Below are 20873 nucleotides of genomic sequence, written 5' to 3'. Positions count from 1 at the left end.
TCTCCTTCCAATGGCCACCTTTCTGGGTTGGTGTGCTTTGGATTGGAGGCATCAAACGGCTCCCAAGACCCTGAGACGGGTCAGGAGAGGAGAGGGTCTTCCTGGCAGAGATCCTCCAGGTCTCTTGACTGAAGAGGCATTTCTGTAGAGACAATCCTGGTCCCCTCAGGTAAAAACAGCCCACAGCAGGAGGGATGGCCCTCACTCCGGACTCAGGGGCCCACCTTGTCTCTCCCTTTGGAAAGGCTGAGCTAACCCTGTTTCCTGCGGAGAGGAGAGAAGAGGACATGAAGGGGTGGGATCAAGAAGGCTCTCTGGGCCAAACCATTGATGCCAGTGGGTCCCGTTCCTCTTGGTTTCCATTCCCCATGAAAGGAATGCAGAAGAAATGACAAGAAATGACAACAAGCAGTTAGCATTCCATTCTGGAGCTCCCATGCAGTGATGTTTCTGTTAATGGCTGGTTTTGGGGAGGGAAAGAAAGAGATTTCACAGACCTACCTGTCATGCTGTCTTTGGACTAGAGCTGCAGAGTGCAGCCAACTGATTCTGATGGCCCTTTTGAAGGATGGTGGCCAGTTTGCTGACCACAGTAGATAATATCACAATGGAGGTTCATGGTTGGACATAGGATGAAACCAAATGGCCACAAGCATGTGGTGGCTGTGCCCTGGCACTCCCACCACAGTTAGAATTAGAACACATGGTTTCTTTTTAATAAGGTTTTTTGTCTTAAAAAAAAATCAAAATAATTTAAAGAAATAAAAATGAACTCAAAGAAAATGTCAGGGGGAAAACTCCCTACGAATCCTAGGCCCTAGGAAGATCAGAGTGAGTACACTCATTGGAAACCTTTGTCTCATATGCAGAGTCCTGACATCCAAGAGGCCAAGATCCCAGAAGACAACACTAGGGATCAGGAGCTGGACGTGGAGAGCTTTGTCTGTTCCCCGAGGTACTCTTTTCTCACCTGGAGGGGCAGCTCCATCGCTCATGGAAGTAGAGGACCTTCCTTAGGAGCCCATGCAATTTTTTGGGGGGTGGAGGTGGTTAGTTTAGCAAGAAGCCAAGGGTGGACAGAAGCTCCGAGCAGCATGGAGGGTTGTTTCCATGGAGGCAGGTGTCTCCATGCCCAGCCCGTGGGCTTCCTGCAGGCATCTGGCTGTCCACTCCTGGAAACAGGGTGTTGGGCTGCATGCCTCATTCATCTCATCAAGCAGAGCTCTTTCTAAGCACTCGTGTTCTGATCTCATGTGTCTTCTTTCTTTCTTTTCTTAGCGTCCAGAGGCCAAGCACCGTGTTGAGGAGGCTGCAAAACACCGCTGCTGACCAAGAGCCATCCCTTGGAGAGGTCAGGAAGCCTCAACATCCAGTCCCTCCCTCGGAAGAACTGTGGGTTGGGCGTGTGGGTCCCCTGTGTTGCCCAGGAGTAGAGAGCATGTGGAATGGCCCCAGTTTTGATGCTGCCGGGTGGGCGGCCATCTTCTGACAGTTGTTTGCTTAAAGCTATGGTAAAGGGACAGCCATGCCCTTAACAACACTGCATCATAATGGTGGCACGGTGGGGGTGATAGGATTAAAGAATATGGCCGCAAGGAGATGGTGGCTATGGCCTTGACTTCTGGTCGAGATCTCACAGTTAAAGGTGGAACATCCTGTTGCTTTAATGGCAACCATTGAAAAACAGTGACAAATAAATGAAGAATGAATAAAAATACAAAACAATAAGCAAACTAAACCAAACCAATGAGAAATGAACTAAATGAAAAAGGGGAAAGAAATGGGAAAGAAAGAGGAAAGGAGACCCAGTTTTGGCATGTTTTTGCACGTGCCTTTAGTGTCCTCACTAAGGAGCCGACTGAAAGCATGAAGTGGACTGGAAGTGGTCTTTTCCAGTCACCAGAGCCATTGGGGCCCCAGTTGAGTGAGGGAGCGCAGCATGTCTTGGGGTGGGGGGAGTTGATGCCTTTCCCCTCTGCCATTTGCATGAGTGCGCGAAGGCCTGAAATCAGCCCGACCGACCTTATTGCGAGGAAGGCGGGCAGGAGAGAGGAGCTCTTTTGCCATCTCTCCTGCCAGCCTCCAGCCAGCATGCCTGGGCTCCAAAGTGGTTTTTAAGAAAACTGAAAATCAGGAAAGGGGGAAGAGTTGTGTCCAGAACGGGACGATCCCCTTCCGGCCTACTTCCTGCGTTCAGCTCACCCGGTGATGACCGCTGGAAGGTGCCAGGCTGGCCTTTCCCCTGCTGAAGCCTAGGAAGCTCAATGAGAGGGCCAGAGCAACCATTTCTCCCCCTTCTCTCCTTCACAGAGTTCTTCCTTCCCGGGGGCCGAGACTCCACATGCCAGCGTGGAGGAAGAGGGGTCGGAAGAGGACTATGCCACCAGTTCCCCCAGGTACCTTTCTCAGCTGAAGGGCCGCTCCAGGGATCATAGAGGCGGATCACCTTCCCTGGGAGCCTTGGTTGATTAGACATGTTCATGGAGGAGAAGCCAGTTGAAGACTATTACCCATGACAGCCAAGGAACCTCCGAATCTCGAGATCTCTCTCTCTCTCTCTCTCTCTCTCTCTCTCTCTCTCTCTCTCTCTGAATAAACACACTTTAATGCCACATGTAACCAGGTCTCAAGTGGTTCACAAACAACTAAATAGGCATCTGGCTGTCTACTGTTGGGTTCTGGGCTACACGTGTCTTTCACTTGATCCACAGGGCATGCATTGCTGTTCTTATGCCATGTCTCTCCTTTCTCCTCTCAGAGTCCAGAAGCCAAAGAAGTGGCTCATCAAGAAGATGATGAAGAACACCTACACGGTTGAAGACTCGTCCTCCGCGGAGGTGAGAAATGATCCATTTCATCATCCATTTTTTCATGTGAACGGGCTCTAGGTTGTGTTTGTGTGTTTGTGTGTGTGTGTGAGTGCACTGTTCCCCAGCAGGAGACAGAACATGGAATGGTTCTAGTTCTAGATGCTGCAGGATGGGAGGGATTGTGATTGGTGGGATGGGAGGAAATGCATCTGAGGCATTGGAAAGGGGGCAAAAATGTGGTGAAAGGCTCTTCTGGGCTGAGATGCCAAATGCCTTTTCTACCAAGAGGCAGGTCTTATTTTAGAGCAGGATGTCTTCCCAACCGTCCCTTGGGCTTGGTTCCTCTCAGAAGCCTCGCAAGGTCAACGCAAGCCCTGAAACGCTCCCGATTCTCTTCTCTCTCCTCCCCAGTGCTCCTCTACAGACGAGGACGATACGATGCATGACATCAGCAGCATCGAGGACGAGGTGTGGGACTCTCCGCTGACCCCCAGTTCGGCCAGGTAGGTACCCTCGTCTCAGCTGAGGAGCCAGTAGGGAGCTGGGGGGCTTTTAGCGTAGCCAGCAGAAGGCTGCAGGGGACAGGGGCACATCCCCCATGTCTGAGCCCCATAGAGGGATGTTTCCTCCTACCTGCTCCCTGAGAAATCTGGAGGGGGAGTTCACCCAAGAAGGCCTATTGGCAGCCGGTGCAAGAGAGACACCAGCAAGTCTATTGCTGGCTGTTAGCAGAGGGAGCTCTGAGACCCCCATGCTGTAGGCATGAGCGGGTGTTGGGGAGAAGGAGCAGGGGAGGGCTCCTGTCTCAATGCCCCCTTTGAACACTTCCCAGGGCTTCTCAGTGGGGAATGAAAGGCTGGACTTGGGAGATCTCTGGCCTGACGAAGTTCCCCTGCCAGCCACCTCCCAAGGGAGGCGAGATCCTTGCTTAGCATCTCTTTGGGTGCCCGTGTTCTTCTTCAGCTGGCTGCCATCTCCAACAGGACAGTTCTTTGAGAAGCTTTTCTCTCTCCTCTCCTCTCTCAGGAACATCGGCGAAGAGGAAAGAAGAGGACAGCTGGCCCCAGATTGGTTCTCCTCGGTCCATCTGGGAGAGGTAAGGGGTGCAAACCAAGGGTGACTTGACTCCACCCCTCTGCCCCTCCTTTCCTGCACTACACAGGATGGCGGCTTGGATGGCAGTCACTGTTCACACGGGAGGTGGGGACTTGCCCTTTCCCCTTGTGGATGTCTTTCCCTTGCGGTTGACCTCATGCACCCTGAGCCAAAGGCAGCACCCTCCAGGCCCAGATGTGGGTGCAGACACCCATGGCACTGGCCTGGCCCTGGGGATTCTCCTGACCCATAACCGTCCCTAGGACTGTGTGCTGAGGCCTGACCCTCCTCTTCTTCGCAGGGGAGAGCAACAAAGAAGATTGGGGACGTCATCTGGAGCGTGGAGTATGCCAGTGAGGTGGAGGAAAGGTTCCCCGAACTCCTGGTGGGCCTGGTCAACAAGATCCTCACCAGCCTGCAGAACACCACCGAGGGAGTCGGGAACCGAGACAGCCATTACCTGCCTCCTGAGTAAGTCATGGCGGTGGGGAAAGCGAGGCCAGCAAGTCTTCCTTCCAGCACTCTGGGAGGACAGGCTAGGGTCATTTCTCCCATGTCCCACTCTGATGGGTGAGCAGCATTTCTGGCCTGTTGGGGTGACTCTGGCACGGAGGTCCCCTCCCTCAGCTACACAGAGGAGAGCCCAGAATTTGCAGCCCTCTTGGCTCTGCAGAGAGCCTTAAAATGCATCTGCAGTGTTAAAAAGCCAGCTGTGGATAAAGTCACTTCACCTCTGTGGTCTCCCTCCCATGGTCCAACTCAGTCCCTCCACCCTTGATACTACGCCACCCCGCAAGGAGTCCCTCCCTTGTCCACTGCCTCCACCCTTGACATGGTGGTGACAGCAACCTTCTCTTCTCTGCAGGGAGACCGCGCAGATTGTCCGAACCCTGCTGGAGAGGGTGGCACAGGTGACCCCAGAGAAGACCTGCTGGGAATCCCTGTGCTCTCCGCGGAGCTGCCTCCAGGGTGTGGCCCTCTTGGTGAGGTAAGTAGGAGTGAATAGGAGATTCCTCAGGAGGCCTGGGGGCTGGGGTGGTTTGGGTCAGGTCTGCTCTTTCTGGGCGTCCCGCCCAGGACTCAGCAGGGGCCTTTGTGTGTTGCAGGGCTCTCCTCCAGACACCATCCTCCACAGTGGCCAGGCTGAAGGCATACCTGGCTTCCCTCTTCAGCCTCGATAAAGATCCAGAAGAGCATTCCCTCGCAGAGGTGGCCTTCTTTGTGGAGGTGAGAAGCATTTTCCTCAGGTGGGCTTCCCTGAGAGGAGGGTTTGGCCCCAGGAGCTGATGGGTCTTCTGCTCCTTTCCCTCTTTTAGCTGCTCCTGAAAGACCAAGACTTTGCTGCCTTAGAGAAGACCTGGATGCTCCTGGTAGCGTGGCTAGTCCACCCCAGCCAGAACATCCGCTACCTGAGTGAAAGGGGTCTTCTCCACATTTATGGAAAGTTAAAGGCGGTGAGTGACATCCCTGGGCATGGAGCATCCCTAGACATGGAGACTCCTCTCTTTGGGGAGCCCTTCCTGAGGCTGGTGCTCCTAGGCATCCCCAGGTGTGACAGGAAGATTTTTCCAGTTGGGAGGATTCAGCCTGTGGAACCCTTGCCACAGGATGAAGGAGAAATCCTTAAGGGAATGCATCTCTCAGTGGGAGCCCTGATTCCCCACGTGCTCCAATGCTGCCTTCTCACCCCTCTTGGATGGAAGCCAAGCGGCATCAAACATGGACAGCTATGTGGTCCATTTAGCAGGGGGTAGACTAGCATGTGTTCTCAAGGATCCACCTTTTCCCTCCCTAGGCGAAGAAACCCCAGGATTTTAGTGCCGGGATCCTGGGAGGGCTCAGGACCTCCAGTCTGGAAGCCACTTTGGGGGTCCTGGCCTTCATGGAGCGGCTGAGGCACTGTCCATCAGAACACCAGGCCACGGTGAATGCTGTCCTGGCTGCCCTGTGCCGCCCTCTCTTCCACCACGTGAGTACTTACATGCCAGCCCTCCGCCCCGGCTCTATGAGGGCCGGCCAACCTGCAGGTTCCGAACGGGTTGGAGAAGGGAAACCAGAAACCCCCTAGAGACCCATGCAAGCTCTTCTGCATGGTGATGGAGGTGAGGAATTCCTCCCTAATAACAACCCCTGTTCTTCTTTGTAGGAGGAGGCTAAGATCCGAAGGGCAGCCATGAGGACCCACCTGGATCTCCTGCAGCACCGCCACCACCATCATGAGGGTACAGAGGAGAACATCACGACCCTCATCGCGGTGCTGATGCATGTGGAGGATGAGGACCTGGAGGTAGCACAGGTGAGAGCCCACTTCTTCCTGCCACCCCTACGAAGGGGTTTAGGCTTCCCCAAGTCCAGCTGCCCAGTGGCAGGCCCCAGAGTTAGCCTCACGGGATGCTGAATTCACGAGCTGTCCCGCTGTGGTTTGGCCTATCCAGGCCCTACTCCTTGAAGCCCCCTAAGAGGTTTCTTGGAATCCCTTGGGAGGATTTTTCACTCCCATTCCGGTCTTTCTTTTGGCAGGCTGCGAAGGACAATCTGAGCCTCCTGGCGGAAGCCCTCCTATGGCACCTGGAGGGCAAGCTGCTGGCGCGGGATTCTTACAGCCTGCAGGAGCTGCTCCACAAGATCGCCAAGCGTCTGGTAAGGGCAGCCCCTCCCTGTCCATCCCTCGGCTCAAATGGCTCAAGGACCTTTGGGCGATGCTTTGCTCACTCGGGATTTGTCTTTGCTCTTGATCCCAGATTCGGCAGCTCGGCACAGAGGACGCCGTGGAGATGGAGGCCACCAAGATCCTGGGCTTCTTCCGCAGCGAGCAGCCTTCAGTGAGGAGAACGGCTGCCCTGCTGATCGGTAAGCGAAACAAGACTTTTGGGTCTCCCTTAGTGGGTCGTCTTGGTGGGCAAAGGTTCATTCTCTTGGAAGGCACAGCCAGAAGGGTGTGGAGGGGCAGGAGCTGTTCCCTCCCCAGGAGGACTGGCCCAGTGCGTGTTAGCGAGGTCTCTTTGCTTAATTTCCTCCCAAGGTGACATAAGAGTCCCTGGAGGAATGGCTCAATCTGTCAGTCCCAGACGGAGCACAGAGGGGAGGATTTCCTCTCCTGAATGATCGGGTTGTCCATGCACAGTGTCCTGAACTGTGGTCCCATTTCCTTCCACCCTTGTTTTTTAGGTCACCTGGTCCACAAAAAGGGCAGCATCCTCACTGAAGGGAACATAGAGACCTTCCATGCTGGTAAGTGCCGGTTTCTGGGTGGGAAGGGGAAGTTTCTGTGAGGGGAGAGGCCTAGATTTAGGGACCACAGAGCTGGAATGGGCCACCTGTCCCCTCAAATGGAAGGTCCCGCTTGCATCCTCAGGGATGCTCAGCAGTAGGCTTTCCCAGAGTGCAGGGGAGAAAGAGTCAGGACTTTCGCCCTCTTGGTGTGGAAATGGTGGGGCTTGGCCAAGGGTGGGGTGATCTCTTCATGCCATTTCTGAACCTTCTCCTTCATCCCTCCAGCGCTGGAGAGCTTGCTTGGCGACCATGACCCCGAGGTCGGGAGAGTTGCCTGCAAGACAGAGAAGATCGTGAAGAAGGCCTTTTCCCTCCACTCCCGGCACGGGCTGCGGGCTGCCGTTCGGCGCTTGTGGGCGGGCTGTAAGAAGAAGAGACACCCGCCAGAGTACGGTGATCTCTCCACCTGACCGACTGGTGAGTAGACCAAGGCAGGGCTTCACTTGAAGGGGACCCGATGGTTAGGGAGGGGGCTGGGGCTGCAGGAAGGGTGGGCAGGAATCTGGGCAACCCTCCCTCGTGTTGGAATGCCATCTTCGGCCCTTGTGTCTGGTTGTACCAGTAGCCAAAGGGAAAGAGGAAAGATCTCTCTTCCCTCTGGGAAATGAGGACACAAATATTCTGCCAGGAGTCCCTGGTGCTTGGTGGTGTCATGGGGGAGAGTGTGAGAAGACACCCCATCTTTGAACCAATGTCCTTCTCTCTTTCCAGGAACAACAGCCCCGTGCTCTCCCCTTGAAGATCAGCAGCTGAAGGGAGGTTCAGGAAAGACCGTGCAGCGCAGGGGCCTCCCAGAAGACCTCCTCCAACCGCGTGGACACAAGATCTGTCCACAAGAAGACATCCAGCAGGGAAGTGCAGTTCTGTCTGAGGAGTGAGGGGGAAGCAGGCTCCACTCCCCTGGCCCAAGGAAGCCCCGCCTCTGGGGTGCAGAAGCCCCTCCCCTTGCTTCTGCTGGCAGGCTGTGGGAGGAGGCTACAGGACCACCCTGCCCCCAAGTGGCCCTTTGGAACCAGTCTTGGGCTTCCCTTGGGTCCGGGGAGGCTGTGTGGCCCCAGCAGGAGGGCAAGGTCCCTCCATTCCCACCAGCGGGTAAGGGAGCACCCCCTCCTCCTTCCACCATCTCCCCTTCCCCAGCGGCCTGGCTTCCCCTGGCAGGGGAAGCCCCATCCAGGCATCCGCCCCCTCCCCTGCCGAGGGTGTGCTCCTCCCCCCCTCCACTCTCGCAGCCACGCCTCACTCCCCCCTCCGCTCCCTCCTCCTTCCTCCCAAACCGGTGCAGCAGCAGAGGAGCCTGGGAGACTCTGGGGCCCCCCTGCAGCCCCAGTAGCGCCCCCTGGTGCTGCCCGGTGGCAGGCCAGAGAATCCTCCTCTCCCTCCTGCTCCATGCTGTGGCTGCACAGTGGGGAGCCCGAATTCTCTGGCTTGCCCCCCCAACAACCCCCACCCCACTGCCCGATCCCCGCTTGCTGGGCTGCCGGAGTGGAAAGGGAGGAGGAGCAGGGCAACCCCACTGACGCTGCTTTGTGCTTCTTGCAGGCTTGTGCTGCTGCTGGGCGGCTGGAGTAGTCGATCCGCCCCAGAAGAGGAGACCAAGTGAACGTGCCTGCAAGGAGCGGGGGTGGGGTGGGGTTGGGGGCTGGCTGGGACTCCCCCCAATTTTGTTTGCCCTGCCATTCCCTTCTTCCGTGTGACCCTGGGCTTCCTCCCTTCCCTCCTTCCCTCCCTCCCTCCTTCTCCCTCCCAGGGGCAGAATGGGCATTGCTGGTCGCCCTGTTGGGGGCCGAGTAGGAATTTTTGGCTTTCCAACAGATTGGCCAAGATGGAAAGTTTTTTTGCCTACTCCATTCTGTCCTGTTTTGTTTCCTTTAGTTAGAAAGTTAAGTGACGACTTGTAACCTATTTAAGTATATTAATAAAGTTGCCCCTTTTGTTCAAAACATACCGTCGTGTCTGAGTTCCTCTTTTCTTCTCGTCTCCCTTGGAGCGTTTGTGCCCACAGACTCCCAAGCTCACCTCTTGGCTGAGGGAGACGCTGCTACACTGCTACAGGTCCATGCAAATGCCTCTTGCTTGGAAGCACTCACTCAGACAATTGGCTTGGATCACTCCAGAGGAGCCCACTTGAGGTTTGCCGCCAATGAGGTTTGCTGAGCACAGGATCCTGGGAGCAAGCTGCACCTTCCAATCGAGTGCCCGGAAAGCACAGCCTTGGCAAGGCCTGGCAAGCTTACAAACCAACACTGACTGCCTCCAATACAGCCAAATATGACATGTGATTCCATTCCAGTGATTAAAAAGTCCTGCCAAGTATGAAATGCCATTTGTGCAGGAACAAGGCCTTGACCTCCTCTTGTGCTCTTCACATTTCTGTTTTGAATGCGTATTTGCTTCCTTCCTGTGCTCTGTAATAAGAAGCTGGCAGGGATCAAGAGTTCACAGCTCCCCTTTGACAGTTTGGTCTGGTTGGGGAAAGAGTCCTGCTGTTTGGTTTTTGGAGGGAGGAGAGGGATGGATTGGATTGGTTTGGTTTTGTTTTTTTAATGGGGGGAGCTCGCATTAATTTTGATTGGTTGGTTTGGTTTTTTCCCCAAATTCAATTTTTATTATTTTTAACAATATTAATATGTCATTGATTACGAATAGACAAAAGTGGACTTCCCGCACGCATCTCTTCGTGAATCATCAGCTATAAAGTTCACCCTTGCTATAATAATAGTTCAAAACATAAATTTAAATCCTTACAAACACAGCTAATCTACCCAACCTGCAGGTTTTTTTACTGAATTTCGAACCCTGCTGTAAAGTCCATAGTAGGAAAATAGTTCTTTAGATACAACAAGAATGGTTTCCAATCTTCTTTGAAGCATTCAAAATTTTGGTCTCTTATTAGTGTTGTAAGTTTTGCCATCTCCGCATATTCCAAAAATTTTATCAGCCAATCTTCTTTTGAAGGCACTTCATTACTCTTCCATTTCTGTGCATATATAATTCTAGCCGCTGCCGAAGCGTACATAAAACGCGTTGAATTAGTTGTAGAAATTGCACCTTCTATTATTCCCAGCAGGAAGGATTCTGGCCTCTTAGGAAATGTCATTTTAAATATTTTCTTTAACTCATTATATATCATCTCCCAATATGCTTTAGCCTTCCCACAGCTCCACCACATAGGAAAAAAAGTGCCTTCAGACTGTCCACACTTCCAACATTTGTTTGATACATTTTTATACATTAATGCCAATTTTTGGGGTGTCAGATACCATCTATACATCATTTTGTAATAATTTTCTTTTAAAGCATAACATGCAGTCAATTTTAAATCGGTTAGTTTCGGAAAATTGGAGGGGGGGAAGAGAATAAAAGGAGGCTCGCCTGCAGCAGAAAGTTAGTGAAAGCTGGAGGAAGAGTTTAAAGTTGGTGCTAAAGCTGGAATTAGAGCTGATTAGGAGTAAGACCCTGAGGCTATTCACATGATAGTCCTGGGATGCGGAGGGCGGGCAGTGGGGTAGGGAGAGTCCAACTCATCTTCCCCCCAGATGATTCTTCTGCTTTTCTTCAGGTATACTACCATGCGCTCACATGATCCTCACTGCTCCCAGCAGTGTGGATCTTTGGAGGCTGGGATGACACATCCCAACCTTTGGATATCCCACAATGCATAGTGTGTCGAGCGTGGTGCATTGGGGGATAGGAACATATGAAGCTGCCAGTCAGACCATTGGTCCATCTAGCTCAGTATTGCCTACACAGACTGGCAGCAGCTTCTCCAAGGTTGCAGGCAGGAATCTCTCTCAGTCCTATCTTGGAGATGCTGCCAGGGAGGGAACCTGGAACCTCGATGCTCTTCCCAGAGCGGCTCCATCCCCTGATGGGGAATCTCTTATAGTGCTCACACGTCTAATCTCCCATTCAAATGAAACCAAGGCAGACACTGCTCAGCTAAGGGGGGAAGACACGCTTGCTACCACAAGACCAGCTCTCCTCTCCTCTGAGACGGGCGCTCTAGGCACCCATCTCTGTGTGCACTCAGGCAACAAGCAGCCTGAGCACCCATCTGATCCCAGTGCCGGGGTAAAGGGCACACTCGCACCCTAAACTTTGTCTAAAGGCCGGGCTTCAAAGTGGGGTTAGGCGGGCCAGCAGCACCGTGATCCATAGGGATGCCTGCGCTGCAGACGAGCAGCCTGGGTTAAACTGCTTCTGGGAACCGTCTTCCTGAGAAACATAGCTAGAACAGTGAAGAGGGAAGCAGACGCAGGAGAGAACAGGCCCCCACCCGCACCCCGATCAGTTAAGAGCAGAGAGCTGGAAATCACGGAGCTGGAATTGCATCTGCTTTGCTCGCAGAAGGTCCCAGGTTTGATCCCTGTCGTCTCCTAAATCTCCTTCCTTGCAATTTCACCCCATGGAATTTCTAATCCAATTTCTAATCCAGTCCTCGGGGGCAACAGAGAAAAGCTGCCTGTGACCTTGGAGAGCTGCTTCCAGTCAGAATAGACAATATTGTGCCAGAAAGTTCTGAGCCAGGCGGACCCAGGGTCTGACTTGGTATAAGGCAACTTCCTATGTTTCTACTGGGGGCAGGACCAGAGTTGTGAAGGCCTGGAAAGATGGTCTTCAAATACCCAGAAGATCATGGAAGGAGGAGGGAGGAGTTCAAGAGATGCATCATGACATTTCACAACAGAAACGGAAGAGGAGCAATGTTATATCCATTGTGAAGCACTAAAAAGTACTGTAGAAATGATAAATTCTGAGTGTGTTTTCTCTTACGCAAACTACCTGCCTTCCCTTGGCACATTATAGTTGCTGCACAAGGGTGTGGTCTGGTTTCGTTGCACATCTCGACTGTATGCTAGAACACTAACTCATCATTCGAAGGTCAGGGGTCCTCATATTTGGGTCTCCAGATGATACTGAACTACAACATCCCTGGCCACCATGGCCTTATAGAAGAAGGAACAGACTGGTTCTCTGTTGCTCCTTAGGGCTGGGCTACTAGAATCTATGGGTTGAAATGGCAAGGAAGCAGATTTAGGCTAGGCATTAGGAAGAATTTCTTAATTGTAAGAGCTGTTCGACAGCGAAGCAGTCTCCCTCATGCAGTGGTAGGCTTTCCTTTGCTGGAGGTTTTCAAACAGAGGCTGGACAGGCATCTGTCCGAGCTGCTGTAGCAGTTTCCTGCACGGAGTAGGGGACTGAAGAACTCTAAGGTACCTTCCAACTCTGACATTCTATGATCCTGTGATTCTATGGGAGTTGTACATAGGAACATAGGAAGCTGTCTTATTCCAAGCCGGACCATTGGTCTGCTTAGCTCACTATTGTCTATACGTGTTGGAGATGGAGTTCCAGTGCATCGACCTTTTGCACCAACTAACCTAATGGCAACTAGGGGCATTGGGATCAGAGGGAGCTAGTCAGGGTCTCCTCACCTGTCCCTGCTTGCCTCTACTCTATGAACCCTGCTTTGACTCCTCAGGTACCTCCTGTGGTGAGTCAATCTTCTTTGTTTCCTCCTAGAGAGATGATGGAGACATATCCCCCTCTCTCTCCCTGATTGATTGATTGATTGATTAAGTGCTGTCAAGTCTGTGTCGACTCTTAGCGACCACATAGATAGATTCTCTCCAGGATGATCTGTCTTCAACTTGGCCTTTAAGGTCTCTCAGTGGTGCATCCATTGCTGTTGTGATCAGGTCCATCCACCTTGCTGCTCGCCATTTTCTTCTCTTGCCTTCAGCTTTCCCCAGCATTATGGACTTCTCAAGGGAGCAGGGTTTTCGCATAATGTGTCCAAAGTATGATAGTTTGAGCCTGGTCATTTCTGCCTTGAGTGAAAATTCTGGATTGGTTTGTTCTGTGATCCATTTGTTTATTTTCCTGGCTGTCCATGGTATCCTCAAAAGTCTTCTCTAGCACCAAAGTTCAAAAGTGTCAATACTTTTTCTATCTTGCTTCTTAAAAATCCAGCTTTTGCATCCACAGAGTGTCACGGGGAAAACAATTGTCCAAACTATTCTAATCTCTGTAGGTATAGACACTTCATGGCATCTAAATATCTTTCCCAAGGCCTTTATTACAACTCTGCAAAGTGCTGGTTGAATAGATGATGATGATGATGATGATGCTTAGTACCGCAAGACCAGCTCTCCTTCTCAAACAACTTGTGCGAATCCAAATTTAAGAAGAATTTAAGAACGCTCCTGCCTTGGACGCTCTCTGCCCCGAAGCTTCCCACGTGGCCAGTTTGGTGCATTAGCATCATTTTCAGAATTGTGGACCGCCTCCCCCTATTCAGATTGCAAGTAAGATTTCATTCATTCATTCATTCATTCATTTGATTTTTATACCACCCTTTCAAAAATGGCTCAGGGTGGTTTACACAGAGGAATAATAAATAACTAAATAAGATGGATCCCTGTCCCCGAAGGGCTAACACTCTAAAAAGAAACATAAGATAGACACCAGCAAAAGTCACTGGAGGGATGCTGTGCTGGGGATGGATAGGGCCAGTTACTCTCCCCCTGCTAAATAAAGAGAATCACGACGTTAAAAGGTGCCTCTTTGCCTAGTTAGCAGGGTATTGCTCATGCTCTTCCCCAGGAAAAAAACCACACATTTATTCTATGCAGAAACCACATGCTTTTTTAAAAACAAAAACAAGTTTTACCACAAGCAGGCATTGTGTAAGACTATGTGTAAGACAAATCCTATGATATTTATTTAGACTGCCTTCCTGCCTTCCTAATGTCCACCACCCTCTTGCCATTTTAAGCAAATCCAGACTCACAGTTTCATCAAAAATGTCCAGGTGTTCAGTTTTAAACATTTCCCCCCTCCGTTTCAAAACACTTAGGACTTCACTGTGAATATAGGAACTTAGGAACATCAGAAGCTGCTCTATATTGAGTCAGGCCCTTGGTCCATCTAGCTCAGTATTGTCTACACAGACTGGCAGCAGCTTTTCCAAGTTTACAGGCAAGGGTTTCATATGCTTTCGTAGTTTGTTGGTTCAATAAAAAAATCTTGTCCTAAAAAATAAAATAAAAATTTTTGTCCTAAAATCTTGTCCTAAAAATAAAAAAAAAATCTTGTCCTGTCTTGGAGATGCTGCCAGGGAGGGAATGTGGAACCTTCTGCATGCAGTTTTCAAACATTATTCCCTAAAGGAGCATTTTATTGTCCCTTGGACTGTGTTAGGGATGGGGCTGTATTTCAGTGGTAGAGTATCTGCTTAAAGATGCTGAAGGTCCCAGGTTCAATCCCTGGCATCTACAGGGAGAGCTGGGGAAAACTCTTGCCTGAAACTCTGGAGTGCCACTGCTAGACAGAATAGACAATATTGAGATAGATTGGGGTTCCCAACAGGGGGTACTAGTACCCCTAGGGGTACTTCAAAGGCTATCGGAAGAGCCAGCGTGGTGTAGTGGTTAGAGTGCTGGACTAGGACCAGGGAGACTTGAGTTCAAATCCCCATTCAGCCATGATACTAGCTGGGTGACTCTGGGCCAGTCGCTTCTCTCTCAGCCTAACCTACTTCACAGGGATGTTGTGAAGAGAAACTTAAGTATGTAGTACAGTGCTTTGGGCTCCTTGGAGGAAGAGCAGGATAATAATAATAATAATAATAATAATAATAATAATAAATTATCATTATTATCATTAATTATTATTATTATTATTACAAGACAGATCTCACCAGAGGAGCCAGACAAAGAGTACCTCTCCTATCAACAATATGGTGAGACATAACTTTAATAAATCTATATCGGATTGGCCGTCGCCTGGGTCAACAAGGACCGTTCCAGGTGCTATAGTCCCTGGACATCTGGTGGCAAGTGGGCTACAGGACTCAGGATCTTCAGTTGAGCAACCAGGGCTGGAGACAGCAAAGCTACTGGAAGAAACGTCGCTTAACCGAAAAAAATATACAAAAAATGCCAACAAGGAAATAATGATCTGCTATTACAAGTCTGGTCCAACTAGAAGAGGTTATTTAAAAAGAATGTACCAAATTTGGAAAGAGAAGCATCCAGATACAGAAATAACAGAACAAAGGCTAGCAGACCAGAGAAGATTCAGAATAAGAAATAAAGTATTCACAGGAGTTGAGCTGGAAGAACTGCAAAGAGCAACACAGGCTCAAGATATGGAAGAAGAATTATCACCAACTGAAGCAGTTGCTCAGGCGCAGATGGAGGAGGTGTTGGAAATAGAGGATACCACTGTTGCTGAACTGTTTCAAAATCAAAACCAGGCAACCTCCCCTTTGCCTTCACCTCAAAAACCCAAATGCCGTTTAACAGGAAAGCAACAAGAACTAAAGCAAAAAATAACTGAGCACTCAAGCAAACAACCACCAGGGTTCAACTTCCCGCTCTAAAAACAGTTGCCAAAAAAGAACTTGCTCAGGCATTAAAAGATGTCAATGCTGCACTTGCAGATATAACAACCAAGAATTTGCAAGAAACAAACCAACTCATGTACAGTGCAGCAACAATAACAACACAAGAGCTCGGATATAAGATCAGTGGACCTGTAAAAAAAGAAAGCAGTACATCACCTAAATGGAAGATTTGATTAGAAAATAAAATCTCCAGGCTTAGATCAGATGCTAGTAAATTGAAAGATATGACAGACAAGAAGCTGAAGAATGAAAACACCAAACAGTATCTGATCCAAAAATACCACCTAGATTCAAGGAAAATGAGAGAAGTCCTGGAAATAATAAAGCAGCAAATAACAGCAGTGTCAAAGAAGATTAGCAGATATGAAGCCAGAATTACACAACACAGGCAGAATCTCCAATTCCAGTCAAATCAGAGACGTTTCTACCAAAGCATAGAAGGAGAAACTGCAAGAAAAGTAGAAACGCCAAATAAAGAAGAAACAGTGCAATTCTGGTTGAAATTATGGGACAATCCAATAGATTATAATAAAAAAGCAGGCAGGATGAAAGAAGTCAAAAAATGTAACCAACAAATGCAAGATCTAATAATAACACCAAAATTAATCAGTGAAAGAGCAAAGAAAATTAAAAATTGGACTGCGCCAGGCAACGATGAACTGCATGGCTTCTGGCTTAAACACCTAACAAGCCTTCATAAACAACTATCAAAACAGTTCAATCACATTTTGTAAGGAGGTGATATTGAACAATGGCTAACAACTGGGAAAACTCATCTCATCATGAAAGACCCAGCAAAAGGTGCAGTTCCAAGTAATTATAGACCGATAACCTGCCTGCCAACCATGTTCAAATTATTAACTGGAATAATAGCAGATGAAGTGATGCAATACTTATTAACTAACAAACAGCTTCCAGTTGAACAGAAAGGAAATTGCCCGGACACCAGAGGCACAAAAGACCAGCTGCTGATTGACAAAATGATTTTAGAAAACTGCAAGAGAAGAAAAACCAATCTAAGTGTTGCATGGATTGACTACAAGAAAGCCTTTGACTCATTGCCTCACACATGGATACTAAAATGTTTAGAAACAACTGGTGTCAGCCAAAACATTCAGATATTTATTTAAAAATCAATGAGCACGTGGAGTACAGAGTTAACAATCAATGGCGAGGCATTTGGACAGGTTAGCATTAGAAGAGGCATCTTCCAAGGGGACTCACTATCCCCTCTATTGTTTGTAATCGCCATGACCCCACTTTCACAAATACTAAACAAAACAAGCCTCAGATACCAAACATCTAAAACATCCAGTAAAATCAACCATCTGCTGTACATGGACGATCTGAAGCTGTATGGAAAGTCCCAGTCAGAAATCGAATCACTGCTAAACACTATCCGTATATTCAGTAGCGATATAGCAATGGAGTTTGGACTAGACAAGTGTGCTGCATTAATAATGAACAGAGGGAAAATAAGAAAAACAGAAGGAATAGAACTGCCCAATAGAAGCAAGATCAAGAACCTGGAAGAGAAAGAACCTTACAAATACTTGGGCATTCTCCAGGCTGATAACATCGCACACGCTGAAGTTAAAAGAAAAATGGGAAGTGAATACATCAGGAGAGTCAGAAAAATCCTCAAGTCCAAACTCAATGGCGGGAACATCATACAAGCCATAAACACCTGGGCTATACCTGTTATTAGATAAACTGCAGGAATGATAGACTGGACCCAGGCAGAGCTAGAGACGCTAGATCGTAAGACCAGGAAAATCATGACCATCAATCGTGCTCTGCACCCCCACAGTGATGTAGATAGGCTCTACCTCCCTCGCAGCTCAGGTGGAAGAGGAATGCTGCAAGTCCATCAAACAGTAGAGGAGGAGAAAAGAGACCTTGAAGAATATATAAGGGACAGTGAAGAAGATGCACTTCAAATGGTCAAGAATGCACAACTATTCAACACCAATGAAACAAAACAGGCCTACAAGAAAGAACAAGTCAAGAACCGAGCAGAAAAATGCAGAAATAAGCCCTTGCATGGTCAATATTTGCACAATATAAGTGGAAAATCAGACATCACCAAGACCTGGCAATGGCTTAAGAATGGCAACTTGAAGAAAGAAACAGAGGGTTTAATACTGGCTGCACAAGAACAGGCACTAAGAACAAATGCAATAAGAGCAAAAGTCAAAAAATCCACAACAACAGCAAGTGCCGCCTTTGTAAAGAAGCAGATGAAACAGTGGACCACCTGATCAGCTGTTGTAAGAAGATCGCACAGACTGACTACAAACAAAGGCATGACAAGGTAGCAGGGATGATACACTGGAACATCTGCAAAAAATACAAGCTACCTGTAGCCAAGAATTGGTGGGACCATCAAATTGAAAAAGTTGAAGAAAATGAAGATGTAAAAATATTATAGGACTTCCGACTACAAACAGACAAACATCTGCCACACAATACACCAGATATCACTGTAGTCGAGAAGAAAGAAAAACAAGTGAAAATAATCGACATAGCAATACCAGGGGATAGCAGAATAGAAGAAAAAGAAATAGAAAAAATAATAAAATACAAAGATCTACAAACTGAAATTGAAAGGCTGTGGCAGAAAAAGACCAAAATAATCCTAGTGGTAATTGGCGCCCTGGGTGCAGTTCCAAAAGACCTTGAAGAGCACCTCAACACCATAGGGGCCACAGAAATCACCATCAGCCAATTACAAAAAGCAGCTTTACTGGGAACAGCCTATATTCTGCGACGATATCTATAACAACTGACAATAAAATTCTGGCATCCCAGGTCCTTGGGAAGGACTCGATGTCTGGATAAAACAAACCAGTCAATAACACCTGTCTGACTGTGTAAACAAGAAATAATAATAATAATAATATTTTCCCTTCTACGGAGTGAAAGCAGCTACTCTGGTGAGAACGCAGGTGGCAGGATGGGAAGGAATGGAGCAGCTCCGTCAAAGTGGCCACTGCAAAAGCAGGAGCATAACAAGGTTGGAGTGGGCCCAGAGACGAGGTTTTACAATGGGCCCCTCGCTGATTGGTTGGTTGGTTGGTTGGTTGGTTTACACATTTCACAATATATAGTGCACTCACACTCACATCCCCAATATGTATCACATCCCCTAACTGCCCTGAGCCATTTTGGAAGGGCGGTATAGAAATCAAATAAATAATAATAGGAATATGGTGAATATTTATAAAGTTATATTTATATCTATTACTATATAGTTATATTTATATCTATAACTATATATAGTTACAAATATAACTAAATTTATATAGTTACATAGTTCACTGCCAGAACTATGATCTCAGGGAACTAATGGTGAAGTTCCACATTTGTTTCTGGTTGATTATGCAGCCTTGTTCTATCTATCTATCTATCTATCCATCTACGCAGATAGTCTCCCCCAAGCGCCAGAGCTGTGTGTGTGTTGGGGGGGGGGGGTCTTTTAGCTGTTCTTCTATAGGCTATCGAAGCTACTTCCTTGGAGACAGGGAAAGAAATGTCAAAGAGGGCTCTCACAGATGGAGCGGGCATTGCACAGAATGCTGTTTAATGCAGGGACCAACAACCATCACGTTTGCTGGGAGGGTGGGGGGGGCGTTGGGGGGGGTCAGCACAAAAGGAGAATGTCCCATCTGTCCCAATTGAATCCAAGAAGGCTTCCCTCTCGCCATCATCATCGGCTGTCAAAATCGAAGATCCAGCTGGCCACTTGATTCCTTAAGCAAACAGGCAGCCTTCGGATGCTCTTTCTCTCCCCCTCCCTCTTAGGTCCAGAGGCAGGCAGGTTTAGCAGAAAATGGATGGTTGGAGAGAAGCAATGGTTTTTGAGAGATTGGCTGCTGGTTTTTGAACTAACTTAAGTTTCCAAACTGCGTACAAAGGCAGCCCCACGTAGAGCGCATTGCAATAGTCAAGCCTGGAGGTTACCAGCTGATGCACCACTGTTTTGAGATTGTTCTCTTCAAGGAATGGACGCAGCTGGTGAATCAACCAAAGCTGTTGGAAGGCACTCCTGGCCATAGCCTCCACCTGAGATACCAGGGTGAGGCTTGGGTCCAAGGGTACTCCCAAGCTGCATACCTGTTCCTTTTGGGGGAGTGTAACCCTCACCCAGGACAGGAAGATCTAACTCATCCTTCAGATTCTGAGTGCCTACAATGAGCACCTCCGCCCATTACTGCCTGTAGGCAGGCATTTAGGGAATGAATGCCATTTCCTGATTATGGTGGTGGTGGTGGTGGTGATGACAAGGAGAAATAGATGACAAGCATCCTGATAACACCCTGCACCAAATCTGATGATCTCACCCAGCGGTTTCATGTCGATATTAAAAAGCACTGGTGACAGAATGGAGCCCTCTCAACTCCATAGCCAGCTCTAAAGCCAGTTTGAAATGGGTCTAGATAATCCGTTTTCTCCAAAACTTTCTGGAGTTGGTAGGCCACCACTCTCTCAGTCACCTTGCCCAACCATGGGAGATTGGAGACTGGCCTGTAACTAGCCATCGCTAAGGGATCCAGGGAAGGTTTCTTAAGAAGTGGTCTATCTATTGCCCCTCCTCCAAACAGGGGGTACCCCCTCAGCGATGCATGAATGATATTAACGAGGACACCTCCAACAATCTCCTTGCTAGATAGAAGCAGCCAAGTTGTAGGAACACAGGAAGCTGCCATATACTGAGTCAGGCCATTGTCCCATCCAGCTCAGTACTGTCTACACAGACTGGCAGCGGCATCTCCAAGGTTGTAGTCAGGAATCTCTCAGCCCTATCTTGGAGATGCCAGGGAAGGAACTTGGAACCTAGATGCTCTTCCCAGAGCAGCCCCATCTCCTAAAGGGAATATCTTACAGTGCTCACACTTCTAGTCTCCCATTCATATGCAACCAGGGTGGACCCTGCTTAGCTAAGGGGACAAGTCATGCTTGCTACCACAAAACTAGCTCTCCTCCTGTTAGTCGGGCAAGGTTCCAGAGAACAGGTGGTAGGCCGCACCGCCCGAAGCAGCTCTTCCACATCCTCAGAAATCACAGATTGAAACTGATCCAGCATAATACTGCAAGAGGGATTGCTGAACACCCCCTTCATAACCCTTGCAGAAATAGTGGAGTCCAAGTCAGCCCAGAATACAGGAGATTTTATCCGCAAAGAACCCATTAAAAGCTTTACAGCAGAACAAATTCTCCGGGGACTGATTCCAAACAGAAAGAGCAGAAATTAAACTCCTCACAACCTGGGATCGCTCTGCTGA

At 48.9% G+C, this 20873-nt stretch overlaps 1 protein-coding gene across 1 annotated transcript; it reads left to right on the top strand.

Annotated features, from left to right (window-relative positions):
- The first annotated feature begins 5281 nt into the window (after positions 1–5281).
- On the top strand, positions 5282–9120 carry LOC128333168 (uncharacterized). Its single transcript, XM_053268324.1, has 8 exons — positions 5282–5359; positions 5701–5874; positions 6052–6201; positions 6426–6545; positions 6647–6755; positions 7074–7136; positions 7404–7595; positions 7890–9120. The coding sequence occupies exons 2-7, from the start codon at positions 5788–5790 to the stop codon at positions 7586–7588; spliced, it is 714 nt and encodes a 237-aa protein (XP_053124299.1). The 5' UTR covers positions 5282–5359; positions 5701–5787; the 3' UTR covers positions 7589–7595; positions 7890–9120.
- Positions 9121–20873: the final 11753 nt, after the last annotated feature.

Source organism: Hemicordylus capensis, chromosome 7 (assembly GCF_027244095.1).
Source record: "Hemicordylus capensis ecotype Gifberg chromosome 7, rHemCap1.1.pri, whole genome shotgun sequence".
In the NCBI taxonomy this organism is placed as follows: domain Eukaryota; kingdom Metazoa; phylum Chordata; class Lepidosauria; order Squamata; family Cordylidae; genus Hemicordylus; species Hemicordylus capensis.
This window is presented reverse-complemented; position numbering and strand designations above follow the sequence as displayed.

Excerpts from the sequence above, each read along its gene's own strand:
- LOC128333168 (XM_053268324.1), top strand. The coding sequence starts at position 5,788 with ATGGAGCGGCTGAGGCACTGTCCATCAGAACACCAGGCCACGGTGAAT. Across the intron at positions 6,202-6,425 it reads AGGACCTGGAGGTAGCACAG|GCTGCGAAGGACAATCTGAG; the intron begins GTGAGAGCCCAC and ends TTCTTTTGGCAG. Across the intron at positions 6,756-7,073 it reads AACGGCTGCCCTGCTGATCG|GTCACCTGGTCCACAAAAAG; the intron begins GTAAGCGAAACA and ends CTTGTTTTTTAG.